Below are 16429 nucleotides of genomic sequence, written 5' to 3' on the forward strand. Positions count from 1 at the left end.
TTATATTGCATCTGCAATCAATTGCCCAAACTTTCATTCTGCACTTTCTTTATCCATTGGCCTTCTGTGATTTATCTTCGCTAATTTATTACTCTTAACACTATTATAATTAGATTATACTACTGTTTGAACAATATGAAGTCAGAAAGGAACTCAGGAAATTGCAGTCATACCTTTATCGTATGATTTCTATTCTTATCCTTTAGCTTACATAATACCCTTACTACCTTGAGAACTGATTCTGCAGTAATTTTATTTATTATTATTTTTATTATTATTATTATTATTATTATTTTCCATGTTTACTCAATTCCAAAACTTAAGATTTCGGGCACCCAAACCCGTCATCCAATTCAAAGGATTTACATCCATCGTGATCTGATTATATATGATTCCTATAATGGAACTTGTATCCTCTCCAGGATACCCGAGCCAACTACTCTCTACCACACTCTACGGTCCCATCCAGTACTATTTTGTGGGTCACCATTATTAGTAATAACTTTCGATCCCTTCTGAAAAGATAGGACTATATCCTAACTTGCTGTAACAAAGGTACTACATCTACCACCTTGCCAGAACCATGTCAAGTTAATGACTCTTTTATCATATCATAGCTCTATAAATCATCAATTCATAGTTTCGACCTTCTCTAGGTAGTAGAGTTGTACTTTATTCCATACTGATACACACAAGGTATACTATTCTCACTCTATAAGTGTCACCTTTACTTTGCAACTAGTCCAGAAACCTGCAGTCCGATGGCAACTCTTGATGTAACTCTAGCTCATCTCAGGTAATCGAGTCATGACTCTAGTTATCACCCAAGCTGTGACCTTTCAATATTCTAACTCTAGACTCTTAGCAGGAGTTCCCAACTCCTCTGCAAATATAGAACTCGTTACGGCATAACTGTACCAAAACAGAAGCCATCTCAAACACCCTCATTATGGAGCACCACGGGGATGCACGCAGCTCTACACAATAATCTCATGTCGATACTGTAATCTGCAGCTTACAGAGCAGACATCGAGAACATTGTATAGTTACTACGATACATCCTGACAGACCAGGTCTCTTAATCTCTTATCTCTCTTGAATCTTCTATTATCATAAACTTGTTACATTTGGGTCATCTTGATGTTGCCGGTAGTGATATCCTCATCCTTATCTAGGGCAACTGTACTTTTAAGACTCACTTTTATGTACTCGTATCTTACACGAAATGGGCACACCATTTAAACCCATACTGACAAAAATATAACATTTCTTGGAGTACGCATCCTCATGATAGATCTCACATGTCTACTAACTCTATTTCACATTTCTGTGTACTCCACGAAAATCAAGACACTAACTGAGGTAATCTTATATTTCCCGAGGTATAACGTAGAATCTAGAAACAAAGAATTACAGGAAAAGATGAAACAGAATCCTATGCTCCGCATGTGACTCCTAGTAGACTCTTCCCAACACTTAGATAATTTTTCCCTATGAATCTGGAGCCTAAGCTCTGATACCATATTTGTCACGACCCAACCTATGGGCGGATGGCACTAGGACACAGGCGACCTAAAGCCCCCGAGGCCCGTAGTAAGCCTAACTGTTCATTAACCCAACTCTAAGGCCCATTTGGGCCCAATTTTAAGAAACCAACCGGACAGAGTCCGGCCATAAAGTGGACCTTTCAACGGGGAGTTTTTGACTCACCCGACCTGTAAACAAAATATATCATCAATTGGGGAGCTCAGCTCACCCTCCACATACTCATATCGGCATAAAAATAAATGGGAGCTCAGCTCCCTCATCCAATCTATCAAACATGCATATAATTTCTGAGTCCACATGACAATTTATATTACAGACCCGAATCATTTAAATATTTCTAACACATGCGGAAATTCTAGGAGTAAATAAAATTACAAAACTATTGATAAACAACCTGCGAAGGAGAAAAGCAGGTTAACCACAATAAAATCCTCCTGTAGCCTGAGAAAAAATATTGAACAGGAGTGAGCGTTCGACTTAGAGAGTAAAATATCAATTTTAACCATAATCTCTATAACTATCTAAAACTAATGCACCCTGTAGAGTGAAATGCAACATCAACAACATTTTCACATTATAACATCAAAAAGGTAATTTGGAGCACTCACGCACCCTGTAGCATCAATCATAACATATGGGAGCCGATCCTATCTCTCTCTTAAATCCAACACAGTGCGGTGAAGAACTCAAGCCGGACTTTCGCTTAATAAACCAAATCGAGGGTCCCAGCGAAGAACTCAAGCCGTGACTACCTCTCGAAGGATCGGGTCCCAGCGAAGAACTCAAGCCATGACTACCCGTCCTATCCATAGTCAACACCACATCACACGCACGCCAACGCACGCACACTGCTCCAAATTTCCACAACAACATCCATGACACGCTAACAGTTATGAATGCAACATAAATCGTGCCTAGAGTTTAACTACATAAATATATGCATATAAGTGATGCATGGGCATGCTTGAACATATAATAATATCGAAATTACAATTAAAATTAATATTTTACTCACAGACTTGACGATGGTCACTGAGGCTGCTGGGCGGAGGAAGAAGGTCATCGGCTCACTGACAATTTTATTACAATCATTTAATAAATTTGACTCAATACAAACAAAGAAAAAGACCAATACGTCCTAAGTCGTGCCGAAAATCCGGCAGAGTCTCCCCTATACCTAGGACCTACCCAACCTGCAAAATGGCTCAAAACACACTTTTATATTTACAATCCATATATCCACAGCTCAATCATATCACACAGCCCCTCCTGGGCCCATCAAATCAATCATCCATCATAGTATGTAATATTTCAATTTAATCCTTATAATTGATCATTTTTGCAAAAACTGCTCAAATAAGCTCTAAAAATTATAAAACTTTGCCCCGCGGTCCTTAGAAATATTACTAAGCTATTGCAAAAAGAATCGTAATTTTCTAAGCTACCACGAATATTTTATGGATTTAAGCATTAGAAAATTACGAAAAAGCAAGGTTCGGGTTTACCTTTGTCGATTCCGACTTCGGAAACGCGCTCGGGATGCATGACAATGGTGGGGTAGCCAAAACTTCGATCCAATTCGGAGACTTTTCCGGTAGCTGGTCTGTCTGGCCGGAAATTTACAGATCCGGACAACTGTCGAATTTCCGCGAATTGAGGATACCTACACGAAGCCCAATAATAATATATAAAAAAATCAGGGGTGTTACATTTCTTGGTATGGTTACTTTGGAGTTGTAAAATAATGGTTGATGATGGGTAGAAAATCATTACTTTACTATAACTTTTTAAATCACTATATTAATTGTTTGGCATGATTTAAAATTTTTATTTTTTTATTTTATCTCTATATAATATATAAAATTTTAACTATATAGCTCAATGTTATGTATTTATAAGATATATTTAGTGATAATTAAAAAAAATAAAATGTATCTTTAATTATTGTTATGATAATATTATTTGTAAATCAAAATTTTATTTAAATAAATATTTTTAAATGATTTATATATTTATAACAATAATAAATAATATTTTAATAATTTTTATATTCAATTTATCATACTTAACATCCAATCAAATAAAAAATAAGTATTAAACAATTTTACTTTATATTATCTTTCTGAATATAAATAATAAAAATTATAACATACAATATAATAAATATTATAATTAAAAAAAATATAACACACATTAATATAATATAATATTATATATTAATAAATCACACTATACTTAATCCAAAGAGATTAAAAGTTAGAAGACAAGAACTAGTATAAATATATATATATTTTTTTTAAAGAAGAACTAGCATTAAATCACTATCATTAGACACCATCCATCACGCCATGATGCCATTTTTGTAAATAGCCTTGATGGTTAGGGTATATGTTTAGTCAAAAATTCTTCTCTATTTCTCCGCTGTTCAGCTCTCTTATGAGAAATCTTCCTGTTACCGGTCTGACTCTTTACCAATTTCCTTCAATTCACTAAGCCTAAAGCTTCAATCTCTCCAAATATCCCAACCCATAAACAGAAACTCTCAAAATGGCCTTAAGAATCCAACTTTTATGCCCAAATACCCTCTCACAACTCATAACATCCCAATCTTATCCCTTTCCAACTGCATCCCATTTCATCTGCAGACTTAGAACCCAAATCCCATGCACCAACAACAGAATCAGTGATACTGATCTTGCATCAGATTTGGCTACAGAAGTGACAAAGATAAACACCCATTTGACGCAAAGAGAAGAGGCCATGATGAAGAGCAAAGAATTACTATTCACTGAGCTCTGCCACTATTTGGCTATGGAAAAGGAGGAAGTGAAGAGGAAATGGGGCAAACTGGATCAAGAGGAGAAGTGGGTTTTGGTTAAGGGGTTTGTTGATGAGTGGGGTGTCACTTTTCAGCCCTTGTCTGCTAGGTCTGTCAAAGAAATGATTGAAGAGTATTTGATTGAAGAGAAGCCATCTTCAAATTGTTCTTCTCTGTTTACTGATTTGAAGAGGATAATAGGGCTTTCTCAAAATGAGTGAACTTGGTTTAAGATGATGTGGGTCGGTAATATAGTTATAGGAATCTAATTGGAATACTAATTCCTTCTCTATTTGTTGCTAATTTGATTGTGATTGAATATTGAGTTTCAATTTCAACCCATTCAATTTTCTCTTTCTGTTCTGCACATTCGCTTTACTTTCTTCTTTCTTCAGTGGAGAGGTAACAAATTGAACTGGAAGAAATTTGCACTACCATGCACATGGATAAGCATCATCAGCAGAAGTAGAATGAAATCAGTTGCATCTTACAAATATTTTCCCAAGACGCAAGCTGTAGATCTTCAGTGTGTAATTTGCTAAATGTATTACATTTCACTCTTGTTCTTGGTCTTTTACCTTAATTCATGAGTTCAGTGTTGAAATGAAATGTATGGATGATTTATCCTTTCAAATTGTAAATGGCTTAACTGGTTCGTTGCAGTTACCTCTATTTTATCTATAAACATGCCTATATTTAGTATTGATGCGACTGAATGAACCAAAATCACGAGACATTCGAAAGAATGTCTATATACAGTAATCCACAAAAGAAACTAAACTGATATTGTCACCACCAACCCACCCACCAATACCACCACTGAATAATTCCTACAAAGCATTAGAAGTATAGCTGCCTGCATTGGGCAACCGAAGCCTCAACTGGGCAGTAAGGACACTTAAACGTCCTTGAGTAACCCTTCGACATTTTGGTGATTGATTGCTTGCAGAGAACATGCAGACATGGCATCAGCATTGGTGGATTATCTTCACTTCCTTGCTCCCTACTTACAGGACAAACGAAAATCGAATGGAACTGATATTCTCTTCCCAATTCAACTGGCACTGGGAGCTGTTTCATTGCCAGCCACTCTTGCCTTTTTGCAGCCATCACGTTTGCCAGCTTCAATAGAGTTGGCAACCCCTCAATCCCAGCTGCCATTGCCAAGGTCAATGGGCTCCCACAGGAATGTCCTAAAAGATTGCAGAAATCCCGAGTTAGCTCATCAGACAACTTTTCCCAATGAGTTGGATCCAACAACTCGGAATGAGGATTGCTTTCAAGCTTCCCTATCCAACAGATGCAAACCACGAGCTTCTGAATTTCTCTCATATGAAGCGAAGCTAAAGGAGAAAGGAAAGTTCTGGCATAATTAAGGGCAGCAGCACGATTTCCCCCCTTCAAAATCTCCAAAAACTGTAGGCGGTGAATTTTAATCTCCAGATTTGAACCATTCAGCTGGAGCTTTTCACGGTTGGTAGAAGCCCATTTAAGAGCAGGTTCAAGGTTTTTAACCTTAATAGCATCAAGTATTTGATGCAATTCCAAGAATTGAGATCTTAAAGCTGTTGCTTCTGGTTCTCCAGCTTCATTTATTAGGCAATCTCCAAGATCAAATTGGCCTTGCCGGTAAAAATGGCTTGCTATTATCTGATTCACTATATGGAAGTCAAAGTCAACATTTCTGTAAGTCTTGGATATATCAGAATTGAAAGATTTTTCAAGTAGTTTTGGGTACTTGCTGAGATCAATATTTAGTTCCTTCTGTGATCCTTCTAATTGGTTTAGCGGACTAATTGCATTCAGCTTATGCTTTAGCTCTGTAAGGATGGATTTCTGATCAACAGGAGACATGAGGCCTTGAACTGACTTGATGTTTGCCAATGTTTGTTCAATTTCATGACTGACCTGATCAATTACTTCTTGGGACTTGGAGGATGACAGCTTTTGCCTTTTTGCAACACGCTCAAATGTATCTCTTACAGTACTCAGCTGTTGGTCAAATGCATCTTTTACTGTGCCCAGCTCCATTCCTGAAGAAAAACATAAGGCAACCAAATACAAAATGAAAAAGTGCATAAGCAATGGAAACTATAAAATAAATCCCGCTAGTTAATAACAAGAAACCAATAGATGAAAGTACCAATTGATTATTAAGAACATGTAGATATCAGACATGCTACAACATGAATAAACATGCTAATGAACAACAGACCTTAAAGCCATAAAAATTGCAAATTTTACATATTAAACAGATAAAGAAAAAATGATGATATGAATTGATGCATTAGCATTCAAAATATCCAAATGCATGGAATCCTAATCCAATGCAAACATTATCCACTCAGAATAAGTATCACACTTTATTAGGGATTCTAAATCCCACTCTTATTGTACTTCCACTAAGATAGAAACCTCTAATGATCACACTTCCAATCTAAACATATCACAAATATGGAAAGAAGAACATATTACAAAAATTTCAAGCTCCAGTGCAAAAATCCAAATAGGGAAAGAAGAACATATCACAAAATTAATTAACAAATGCAATATGGCATTATGACATGACTCCCTGCTTATACCAGAGAAAGCTCATTGCAAAGAAATAGTCAAAAGGATAGTATATAATGTGAAGGCACATCAGATAAGTAGATGGCGCTCTGCTCTGTCATTTTGAATAGTTAAGGAAGGAATTATTAATAATTTTCTATCTTATAAAGCAAAAGACCCTTTTTATTTTTTTTTCGAAAACTCTAACTACGCTTATCTTCCTAGCTTTCACGCACACAAATGGAAGAAAGATGAGAAGGGAAAGACGTGATGAGGGAGCTCAGGAAAAGGCATAGTGAAATTTCAACTTATCAGTGTTTTCCAAAACCTAAACAAGCTCAAAATGATTCACAACTTAGTTCAAGTTACACAGCAAGAATATTTCTGCTTATAAATTTTAGAACTTAGGCGAATCCAACCCATGGACATGCATCAATCTTGGATACTCATACCCAAGTCCAAGTAACATAGAATTCTTGGTCCACACAATGCCTTATCTGTAGAATGCTTCGCTTTCATGTAGTGATATACGTGATAATAACATGTTTATAGTTACAATAACTAAGCTCAATAACTAAAACTTAATGAAACAATAGAAACACCTTTCTCGACCTAAGCAATGCAAGCTGTGCGACCAGATACTTTCTGCAATGAAAATTAATTATAATGTCACCAGGCAATAAACTGGGAAAAGCATAAATTGAGCCATCTACCAGTTAGCAAATCCAAAGTTAGTTAAATTCACACCACGTGCATAGTTATGAGACCCTTGTAACACTCTTACTCCAATAGAAATAAATGAAATCATAGCAAAACAAAGCTATCCATTAGATTAAACACAAATGGGCACATATGCACCTAAAAATAACCAATTTTTAAAGCGGGCATGAAACTTTCATCATATTAAACACGAGCAACCATATTTTACCCAAAAAAAAGGGGGAAAAAAAACTGCGTAGCTCCAACATACAACTATAGAATTTTAAGATTTAAATAAATGGGTATAGAGAAGAAACTCCACCCATTTGAGGTCAATTACAACTATCTTCATACTAAATAGAAATTATATCAATTGTATATAGCAAATTGAGAAAAAAAAAAAAAAAGAAAAGCAAGAGTTATATTCCATTTGTTTCCTTCATTTTCTCAGACCAAACAAAGAAAATCAACATGAATGCTAAATGTTGTCATCGCAGAACACTAAAAAGATACACAAACATATTCTAATTTAACTAAAATCTCATATTCAATAAACTGATACATACAATTTGAAAAAGAAAAAAATCATAACACACAGAACTCAGATAATATGAATTCTCTTTCGCTCTTGCTCGCTCGATCTTCATAGAAAAAATGAAAAGAGAGTAAGAATTGAGGAAAGACTATCAAAGAAGATACCTGAAATTGAATCCCAGACTCGAATTTTCGAAACAAGGTAAATTAAGAAAAGAAAGAGAACGCAAGAAATTCGATTAGAGGAGCAACGATTGAATTACCTGAGAAACGGAGAAAGAATCAGTGAAGGTAGAGAGAGAGAGAGAGAAAGAAGTAGCGTGCGAATCGAGAAATCTTGGTTGAACCCCGGCACACGTGTGAGTTATTTATTGGACGAGATTGCCCTTCATCTATTTCTTTATTGCCCTTTATAGATATTTTTTTAATAAATAGAAATCTGGCAAAAGAAATAGAGGGAATTAGAATTTTAATTTTTTTAATAATAAATTTATAATTTATATATATATAATATTTTTCATAAAAAAATAATTTTTAATAGTATTAAATTAATAATATATTTATTATATATATAAAAATATTTTCACATAATAATAATATTATTATAAAAAATTTATAAAATAAAAATAATTTTATCCTTTAAAAAATAAAAGCAATTTCTTTTTTAAAAAATACATAATTTTTTTTAATTAGAAAAATATTTTTTATTAATTAATTTTTATAAGTGTCTAGTATGTTAAAAAAAAGTGAAAAATATTTTTTTATAAAATAAATAGAGCTTAAATTCTCATTTAATTTTAGGAATATAAAAATGACTTAACGAGTAGTAGAATTTTTTTTAATTATTTTGAAAAAAAATGTGTAAAAGCAAATTTAGACAAAAAGAATGATATATCATTCAATCACATTTGTATTTATGTTAAAAAAAATAAGTTAATTATTGAATATTAGAAATAGCTCAGTTAATGTACATATAAATGGAGAATATCTGTTCGATTTATGTAATTTGTTTTTTCAGAGGGAAAAATAATTAAACAATTGGACAGTAATAATAAATGAAATTCCTAGAATAATATGTAGAGGGGAATAAATGCACCTTCCTCCTGGAATTAGGCAATGAGTGCTCAAATGAGACGATAGTAACATAGGATAAAGTTGGTCACATAAGAAGGGGTCCAACACTACTGAAATCACAATAATAATAATAATAATAATAATAATAATATCAGCCGGAATTGTATCTTGAAGTGGCAGCCTTGGCCTTCTCTCTCTGTTCTTGCGTCTTCACCCATTGCTCTTTGTTGCCAGAGGTTACTGACATCCCTTGCCTTGGCTGGAGCTATTGGCCAATGTTAGTCTTCACCGAGAAAGGATGGACAGAGGGAGTGCTCTTGGACGAAACATGATAGGCGGTAAATAAATAAATGATCTGAATACTCATAATATTAATAAAATAATATTAAAAATAATACTAAATTTTATGAAAATTAATTTTTAAAAAATTAGTATTTTCGCTAACCTTTCATGTGCATTTGTTGAGGATTGAGGAAGCTCTATCAATTAAATAAATATTGATTTTATTAAAAATAAGATAATCTTATTATAATTAATTATTAATTAATTTAATTATAAAAAATAAGGTAAAAATAAAGTGAGAAAAATAATAATTTTCTTTTTAAGAGAATGGCAAATTAATTATTTTATTTTATTTTTTTTACCTGTTAAATTTTTTTAAAATAAAATTAAAATTGAAAATTTTTATTTTAATAAATTAAAATTCAGAAATGGAAATGAAATGACTAAGTTTGGAAATGAAATAACTAAGTTTAAGGATAATTGATGCAATTTATTCTGAAGTCTTAATCAGTAAATAAAATCTTATCAATCTAATTAAGAAAATTATATTTGATTAAGGTTCTATTTATTTCACAGAAAATAATTTGTATATAAAAAATATTTTTCATAAAAATATTTTTTTAAAAAATATTTTTTATGAAAAATATTTTTCATTATTTGATTGTAATATTAAATTAATGATATGTATTTATTTTATGTATATATAAATATGTTCATATTTTAAGACTATCAAATTTTAGAAAATGAAAAATAATTTTCTCTTTTGAAAAAAAATAAAAGTTAAGATTATCAAATTTTAGAAAATAAAAAATAATTTTCTCTTTTGAAAAAAATAAAAGTCATTTTTTTTTAAAATAATTTAATTTTTTTTTAATTAAAAAAATATTTTTCATTAATTAATTTTTTAAATGCCCCAAACATCAGAAAATTCGGAGCCTTAAGTTCTTTCAGTATGTTCAAATTTCTATTCAATATCCTATATAAAAAGAGCATTGTTTTATCAATGAGTTATAGTGGTAATAAAGTTATTTTTTGTAACCGTAAAATCTCACTAAGCATTGAAGCCAATTATATTAAAAAAGGCATAGGACTCTAAATGTAGCAAGAATGAGGTGACAACAGGAGGAATTGTGCCTCAATCAAGAATTGACCGTCTGACAGTTGCCGCTATGAGATTTATTAGTAGTCATAAGGTTATGGCCTAGAGATTGAGACAACTAAATTTTGTTAAGACAGTTGTCCAACCACATTCACTCGAAGACATTTCTTCCACTTATATGTATTAATTCCAACCATCTGATATAGTAAACATAATAATTTGTAGAATCATTCTTTAAAAATCCTATTTGCATGAAAGGCAAGTTCATCTTATGTTCTATTTCTTCAAGCCAAAATGTCAAACGATTTGTATCATCACTGAATAATGTAAGTACAGCAACAGCATGATTGAATTTTGCTGTCAAACTCAAAATCATTTCAATTGGTAACTACTGTTCAAGAAATAATCACATCAATGGTAATACAAACTCCAAAGGATATGTTTCTAGGATCAATTATTGGCATCTTTAAACTAAGAATAATAAAGAAAATAACTGCATGAATCGCTTTCATCAATGATTAGGACAACATGGTGATACACAAATTAAACTTCTCTTCAGAACTTTCAACTCAATTTTTTTGCTGTATAATACTACAGAGCACTGAACCTCAAGTGAGGAAATGACAATTTCCTTCTTTTATAAGAAAAGAAAAAAAAAATGGTCTCCAAATGCATTCGCTATTCTGCCTGAATGAATTGGAGAAACGAAATGGTGAGGATCATTTCCCTGGTTTGAATATAATGGTAAAATTGTCGCAAAATTGAACTAGAATCTATTCTCAATAGCTTACTTCTGGGTTCGTTCTACCTTTGATCGAATTGTATCCAAAATTATCTCCGTCTCAAGGTCAAACATTGTATTGACAGCATGCATAATTTCAAGTATCTCTTCTGGCTTACGGCACTCATTTGCATCAAGTCTAAGGTGCTGCATTGGACCATGAAGGAACTTCTTCAACATACCCATGCTAAGATCATAGACAGCCTTTTTTTGTTTCTCTGAAATGTCGCCCATCTTTGACAAACACTTGTCCAGTTCAGAAGCTCTAATCCTTTCTAGATAAGAGCGCAACTTCTTGATGGTAGGAACAGTCTCAAGAGAATCCTTCCAAGCTTCAAACTTGTGCAATTCCTCAGAAATAACTGCCTGTGCTTCCATAGCTTTCCTGAGCCGATCTTCCTTATTAGCAGCCACAACTTCCTTGAGATCATCTACATTGTAGACTTCTGCTGTCTCCAGATCTGAGACAGATGGTTCTACATTCCTAGGAACAGAAATATCAATGAAAAACCGCCTTCCAACTTTTGGGTCCACAGGGGGAAGTCTCTGCACATGCACTTTCAAGAACAAAGGAGCCTCTGACGCAGTGCACGTGAAAATCACATCAGCTTCACATGCACATGCCATCATTTCTGAAAGGGGTTTATATATGATTTCAGTATCCTTAAGCTCTTCACGTATGGCATCAATTCTTTCCTCAGTTCTATTCACAACCACCATTTTGGTGCACCCTTTTGCAGCTAAGTGTTTAATCACTAGTTTCCCCATCTTGCCAGCTCCAATTACCAAAACTCTAGCAGCATTATATGAAGACTCTGGAAGCTTCATTTGACCAAGTTCTACAGCAGCCGAACTGACTGAAACTGACCCTGAGGCAATGTTAGTTTCAGTTCTAACCCGCTTTCCAGCAATGATTGCATGTTCAAACAGCCCACTGATTTTCCTGCCAAAGCCAGATACCCCTTGTCCAAGCTTTTTAACTTGTTTCACCTGGGCAAGGATTTGAACCTCCCCTAGCACAACAGAGTTGAGTCCAGAAGCTACTTCAAATAGGTGTCTTGTGGCATCTCTGTTATACAATATAAACTGGTGCTGGCAAAGCTCAGAAACAGGAATCCCGCTAATCTGCAAAAGAAATTCGTATCATCGTCAGTATCACATCTCTTTTAATTATTATTATTATTATTATTATAAGGCAAAAGAGAAACACTTCCATGCATAATAAAAATGCATTTCCAATCTAACAAATAAACTCAACTCAACTCAACTAAGCTTTTATCCAAAAAATTTGGGGTCAGCTATATGCATTTCCAATCTAACAAATGTTTTACCCAAATGCATCTAAGATGTTAGTCACAGCTGATAAAATTTAAGATTCATATTTACTATTTTTTAGAGGTATTTTTGAGAAGACCAGACATAGACAGGATGTGCCTAGGCTATTGTCCAATATTCTTAAGATAGTTGGATTCAAGAAACAGTAAGAAGGATTAGAATACTGGGACCACAAAAAATTCAATATATATCAGAATACATCACAAAGAAAAATTAGTTTCATCTATTTTACTTATGCTATTTGGGAATCAAACAAAGGAAAAAGAAGGGAAAAAAAAGGATGGACAAGTACCTTAGACATCCACTCAGTCACTTCTTTAACCCCACGATGCTGAGACAAAGCCACAACATATATTTCCATCCTGTTGCAAGTACTAAGAACAGCAGCTTCTTCTATATGATTAAGAGAACTGAGCTCATTAATGGCCTGAGGCCACTGGGCTTCTGGAATGGCAAGTTTCTCCCGTATTTCAACTGGTGCAGTGTGCACATTAAGCCCTATTACAGCAATGCTGCTCCTTTCCTTTGTATATCCTGATAAAAAGCATGAATATTTCAGCAATTAGTCCTCATAAATGCTTGTCATATTATATGATAATAAGCAAGAGAAGACTAAAAATTCAACAGCAACAGAACAGTGACATTTGGTTCATTATTGTGAGTACTGAAATATGCAGCACAATTTACCAATTTCAAGTATAACCAATTCCTACTTGAAACAAATTCCACAAAAAGGAGAACAATATTTTAAAGGAATAATCAGAACCTGACATTTAAGATTTCAATGACACAATGGCAAATTATCTCAAAAGTCCACACAAACAGTAAGGTCCATGTTAAGAATTACATTGCAAGCAGTCCCACAACACCAATCCTTCATGATCAAGTAAACGTCACATGCTCTATAATTAAATTGCACACATTCATAAGCCACGTGCTAATACTAAGGTAAACACATATCATACAACTAATGTATTAGAAATTAAGTGGAGTATTTTAGCAGATCTCAAACAAAAGCTTGATTGTGAACTAAAAGAAAAAATATTTTTTAATTTTATCCATAAATTTACAATACATACAGAAAACTGATAGCTAAAACATGAATTAGAGCCTGTCCTCTCACCCTCCTTCCTTTTTTTAAAGCTTGGTAATTCATTTCTCTTGAAGTTCAACAAAACCCGGTAAAAGAATCGAAGGCTGAAGAGGAACCATTACATTAATTCAACCATCAGCTTTACACAGATAAAAAAAAATGTATTACGCATTAATGATAGAAAAATTCTCTCTTAACACCGTCAAATTTGACTTTTTCTTTCTCAAATTTCTACATATTCCTAGTTAGAAAATTCTTAAAGCTTCAAAAATACACAGCAAAACATAAACGAATTACAACAATAACAATAAATAATAATACTCACTATCAATCCCAGATGCCTTGAGTTGTTCAAGAGCGATAATATTGGACTTCTTGGACTCAGCCTTATCAATTGGATTCAAATTCTGAGAAACGACCTCACACCTCAAAGAAAGAGCTCGATGAAAAACCAGCGACTTCCTCTCTCCCCCCTTCTTGGAAATCTCGTAGAAGAATTGCGATCCAGAACAAAAAGGCGAAGAAGAGGAAGGCAAAGAGACAGTAGAGGAGTTCGATTGCATTTGCCTATAAGCAACAGATGATGCAGCGAAAGTGCTCGCAGAGGCTACCGCCATTGAGAGAAGACGAGAGAGAAGATGAGAGGTTGAGAAATCTAAATCCCTAAATTATTGGAAGGTAGGAAGGGGTTGGGGTTGGGTTGTGTTTGGTGCGAAATGTTTGACCTGTGAAAAGAATGGAGCTCGTGTGGGTTTAAATATTTGGTTTGCTCTTAACAGCTGCCTACCAAACACTGGTTCCTTTTATACAGCAAAGGAAAGAATGCGTGTTTTGGTCCGAGAACGTTTCTTCCACGCGCCCATTCTCATCTGCGGTCAACTGGGATTTGGTCTTTTTTATTTAATTTCTTTTAAAATAAAATTTTAAATTTTCATTATTTTTTTTATTATTTATTACTTAAAATTAGAGGTTTTAATAATAAATTAAAAGCATCGGAGATCTTAAATGAATGAATTATAAATATTAATTTATATTTTTAATAAATAAATAATAATAAATATATAATTATTTTATTTAAAATAAATTATTTGTAAAAAAAATTTAATTAAATTCTTATACAATTATATTTTATTTTATTTCTTTTAAAATATCTAAAAATACAAGTTAAATTTTTATAACTAAAGAAATGGGCTTTCTTAATTTAAAAAATATAATTAAAAAAATTATATTTAAAGCAATTCAGCTCAATTGATTCAATATAAATCTAGCTTGCAATTTGTCTACCTTTGACAATTATTTTGGTCAAATAAAAAAACAAATATAATTTTATATATGATATAAAACGAGGTCAGTCACCCATAATTGACTTTCCTAAAGAAGGAAGGTTCCGTGCATTTTCCCTCATAAGAAGCACAAGCCTTCAGGGTTCAGCCCAGTAGAATTGTCACAGAAGTTCAATGGAGCCTCATGAAAGGCTTTAATGTTGAGGACATGACCCTCCAATTCATTGTAAGAAACATCCACCATTGTCAAGCTTAACAAATTAATTATCAGAAGTAGTAGGAATGGAACCTCACTGCTTATTATATGCTAGAGGTTCAACATCTCCGCTCTTTGCAGCTCTCCGAACTCTTGGGGTATCTTCTCTATCAACAGATTTTCACTGAAATCAAGACTTTCTAGAGAGTGTAGATTGCCCATCTCCAAAGGAATACTCTCTGTATATTTGTTCCTGCTAAAATTCAGGATCAATATGTTTGAGCATTCTCCAAGCTGTTTAGGAATTGCTCCACTTGAATTTTTTGCTGCCAAGTTAAGACATTCAAGATCAGATAAACATCAACTTTAACAACTCTTTAGGAATTCTTCCAACTTGATGATTGGAAGAAAGATCAATTGAAAAGGCCCCATTTACATGAAAGCTCACCATAGAAATTATGTCACTCAAATCCATATGATACAAGTTGGTTTCTCTCAAGCCTAAATCTCACCAAGGTACCTGAGAAATCAAGGTTGAAAAATGCAAAATAAAATAGTAATCAACCAACACATATGTCTTGGGGCAAATGGCCACTTAATACTATAAAATCTCTCAAACTGTAATATCGTTCATCTCTGAAGGTCGAGTTAGAGAAAGTTTGTTGACATCAAGGAAAAGATGAAACAGGCTTGTCAAGTTTCCAACAGATTGTTATCTGATAAACCAAGGTGAGAAAGAGATCTCAACATTCCAACTTCTCGAATTTATGGCCCGATCTGAAAAAGTGCAAATCTAGTTGCATCAACTTATTTTGGTGAGATCGAAATTGCATATGCTGTGCATTCATTGGAGGCTGTTGAGGCATCTCAAGCTAGTCCAACCGAGATTGAAGTACTGCCATTGCTGAAGACTTAATTCATATGAATGCACTAATTGACAATATTATCTACGTGTTCGATGAAATGACTCAATCAAATGATGTGTTCTTAGCATTAGAAATGTGAGAGTGATGATGATCAATTTCCTTGTTTACAAGATCTCCTTTTGATACCACATAATTTGCTGCATGAGAATGATGATTATCAATTTCCTTGTTTACAAGATCTCCTTTTGATACCGCAAAATTTGCTGAATGA

The 16429-nt window shown here is 33.5% G+C and overlaps 3 protein-coding genes across 7 annotated transcripts; 1 reads left to right on the plus strand and 2 right to left on the minus strand.

The window, feature by feature from the left end:
* Positions 1–3866: 3866 nt before the first annotated feature.
* Positions 3867–5028, plus strand: LOC110645283 (uncharacterized). The gene has a single exon (XM_021798383.2). The coding sequence runs from the start codon at positions 4096–4098 to the stop codon at positions 4585–4587; it is 492 nt and encodes a 163-aa protein (XP_021654075.2). The 5' UTR covers positions 3867–4095; the 3' UTR covers positions 4588–5028.
* Positions 5029–5038: 10 nt separating this feature from the next.
* Positions 5039–8547, minus strand: LOC110645282 (protein RMD5 homolog). Of its 5 annotated transcripts, none has more exons than XM_021798380.2 (3): positions 8413–8486; positions 7519–7561; positions 5039–6399 (listed from the first exon to the last, which is right to left on the minus strand). In XM_021798380.2, exon 3 carries the CDS (start codon positions 6395–6397, stop codon positions 5207–5209), a length of 1191 nt encoding a protein of 396 aa, XP_021654072.1. In that variant the 5' UTR covers positions 6398–6399; positions 7519–7561; positions 8413–8486; the 3' UTR covers positions 5039–5206. The 5 variants fall into 5 exon arrangements, with proteins under 5 accessions (XP_021654072.1, XP_021654074.1, XP_021654073.1 ...); XM_021798382.2 differs by having other exon boundaries at positions 8315–8422; XM_021798381.2 differs by lacking the exon at positions 7519–7561 and having other exon boundaries at positions 8413–8547.
* Positions 8548–11022: 2475 nt separating this feature from the next.
* On the minus strand, positions 11023–14574 carry LOC110645289 (glutamyl-tRNA reductase 2, chloroplastic). The gene is made up of 3 exons (XM_021798390.2): positions 14139–14574; positions 13013–13254; positions 11023–12510 (listed from the first exon to the last, which is right to left on the minus strand). Exons 1-3 carry the CDS (start codon positions 14428–14430, stop codon positions 11392–11394), a joined length of 1653 nt encoding a protein of 550 aa, XP_021654082.2. The 5' UTR covers positions 14431–14574; the 3' UTR covers positions 11023–11391.
* Between the last annotated feature and the right edge of the window lie 1855 nt (positions 14575–16429).

This window comes from Hevea brasiliensis, chromosome 14 (assembly GCF_030052815.1).
Source record: "Hevea brasiliensis isolate MT/VB/25A 57/8 chromosome 14, ASM3005281v1, whole genome shotgun sequence".
NCBI classification, from domain to species: Eukaryota; Viridiplantae; Streptophyta; class Magnoliopsida; order Malpighiales; family Euphorbiaceae; genus Hevea; species Hevea brasiliensis.

Coding starts and splice junctions, on each gene's coding strand:
- LOC110645283 (XM_021798383.2), top strand. CDS start 4,096: ATGGCCTTAAGAATCCAACTTTTATGCCCAAATACCCTCTCACAACTC.
- LOC110645282 (XM_021798381.2), bottom strand. CDS start 6,397: ATGGAGCTGGGCACAGTAAAAGATGCATTTGACCAACAGCTGAGTACT.
- LOC110645289 (XM_021798390.2), bottom strand. CDS start 14,430: ATGGCGGTAGCCTCTGCGAGCACTTTCGCTGCATCATCTGTTGCTTAT. Junction 13,255..14,138: donor CAAGGCATCTGGGATTGATA/GTGAGTATTATT, acceptor GCTTTTTATCAG/GATATACAAAGGAAAGGAGC. Junction 12,511..13,012: donor TGACTGAGTGGATGTCTAAG/GTACTTGTCCAT, acceptor TTTCTTTTGCAG/ATTAGCGGGATTCCTGTTTC.